This window comes from Limulus polyphemus, unplaced genomic scaffold, assembly GCF_000517525.1.
Source record: "Limulus polyphemus unplaced genomic scaffold, Limulus_polyphemus-2.1.2 Scaffold7324, whole genome shotgun sequence".
Classification (NCBI taxonomy): Eukaryota; Metazoa; Arthropoda; class Merostomata; order Xiphosura; family Limulidae; genus Limulus; species Limulus polyphemus.
Window position 1 is genome coordinate 14,726 of NW_013672934.1, and position 1,823 is coordinate 16,548.

At 30.7% G+C, this 1,823-nt stretch overlaps 1 protein-coding gene across 2 annotated transcripts in view; it reads left to right on the top strand.

The window, feature by feature from the left end:
* Positions 1-1,446, top strand: part of LOC106474522 (2-methoxy-6-polyprenyl-1,4-benzoquinol methylase, mitochondrial-like) — a 9,715-nt gene extending 8,269 nt beyond the window's left edge. The window contains exons 4-5 of one of the 2 annotated variants that reach the window (XR_002613976.1): positions 436-1,083; positions 1,364-1,419. Coding sequence is in view for 1 of the 2 variants with exons in the window: in XM_022402844.1 (XP_022258552.1) it covers positions 436-542; positions 995-1,087 (200 nt within the window). In the remaining variant the exon portion in view is untranslated. Of the gene's footprint in view, positions 1-435 lie in introns of both variants that reach the window. The other variant, XM_022402844.1, reaches the window with a different exon arrangement.
* Positions 1,447-1,823: the final 377 nt, after the last annotated feature.

Genomic DNA, 1,823 nt, shown 5'->3' on the forward strand with positions numbered 1-1,823 from the left:
GGAACATTTATCTTTGTTGTCTGAGTAGAATATCTGTGGAACATTTACCTTTGTTGTCTGAGTAGAATATCTGTGGAACATTTACCTTTGTTGTCTGAGTAGAATATCTGTGGAACATTTACCTTTGTTGTCTGAATAAAATATCTGCGGAACATTTACCTTTGTTGTCTGAATAAAATATCTGTGGAACATTTACCTTTGTTGTCAGAATAAAATATCTGTGGGACATTTACCTTTGTTGTCTGAATAAAATATCTGTGGAACATTTACCTTTGTTGTCTGAATAAAATATCTGTGGAACATTTATCTTTGTTGTCTGAGTAGAATATCTGGAATATGTTCATAGGAATATTAATAGTTTTAAATTTTCTTTCTGTCTCTCCTCATTAATTGTGTAAATGTTCTAATAGCTGAGTGAGTCTACTCTTTTCCCAGGAGTATCTTGGAAAGAAGGAGATGCCGAGAACCTGCCGTTCCCTGACTGTTCTTTTGATGCCTATACAATAGCATTTGGAATACGCAATGTAACACATATAGACCTGGTAAGGCCAGGTAGTGATTAGGTTGTTAGAGACTCTAATGTCTCAGCGTGTTTTAGTGTTTTAAACAAACAAAACTAAGTCAAGTTGTAAAAATGTAAATATCAGTTTTTTCTGTACAATAACGCGCAGATGAAATTTATTACTTTGAGCTTCAGAATTTGTGTTTATATGAAAGTTTATTGCTAACATAATGTTTGATGTTGCTATAGAAATACAATGTTTATTTTCATGGACATAAATAAGTTATTTACTTGAATCTTTTCTTTAAACATACTTTTTTTAGATGAATGATAGCAGCAGTATAGCAACAGTGAATTTTAATTCTACATGTTATACAGAAACATTGGAATTAAATAAGTGTTTAAAAAATTGGCCGGTACAAAACTTAGTCACCTCTCAAGTGGATTCAGTGTTGAATATATTGATTTTAAATTCCTTTTCAATTTTTTAAGGCTCTTTGCGAAGCATTCCGAGTTTTAAAACCAGGAGGAAGATTTCTCTGTCTGGAATTTAGTCAGGTAGACAATGGGTTATTAAACTGGTGAGTATTGGTTTCTTAAATATATAGATTTTGAATTTCTTTTGTGTGTTATTGATGTAAATCCTCACAGCTCATCAAACTGTATAAGTATCTCTATATTCTGACGATAAAAGAGACATTCTTCAGTATGGATTTGATTTTTTTTTGTATTTCTTGCAATGTTATAATGTTGATAATCTATTTTGACACACAAAAAAACGTAGTGCGTTACACGTGTAAGTTTTATATTTCTCTTCTGATGCTTTTCCTGTTAAATTTCTTTATGTTTATATGATTTTAGGGCATATGACTTGTATTCATTTCAAGTAATTCCCGTGATGGGACAACTTTTTGCCCAAGACTGGAGATCTTACCAGTATCTTGTGGAGAGCATCAGAAACTTTCCCCCACAAGTGAGTTTCAAAAATATTAATACAGGCAGAAATAATACTAGTAATATATGTAGAACTAATAATACTGATACAGGCAGAAATAGTAATACTAATACAGGCAGAAATAATACATGTAGAACTAATAATACTGATACAGGCAGAAATAGTAATACTAATACAGGCAGAAATAATACATGTAGAACTAATAATACTGATACAGGCAGAAATAGTAATACTAATACAGGCAGAAATAATAATACTAATACAGGCAGAAATAATAATACTAATACAGGCAGAAATAATAATAGTAATATATGTAGAACTAATAATACTGATACAGGCAAAACTAATATATGTAGAAATAATAAT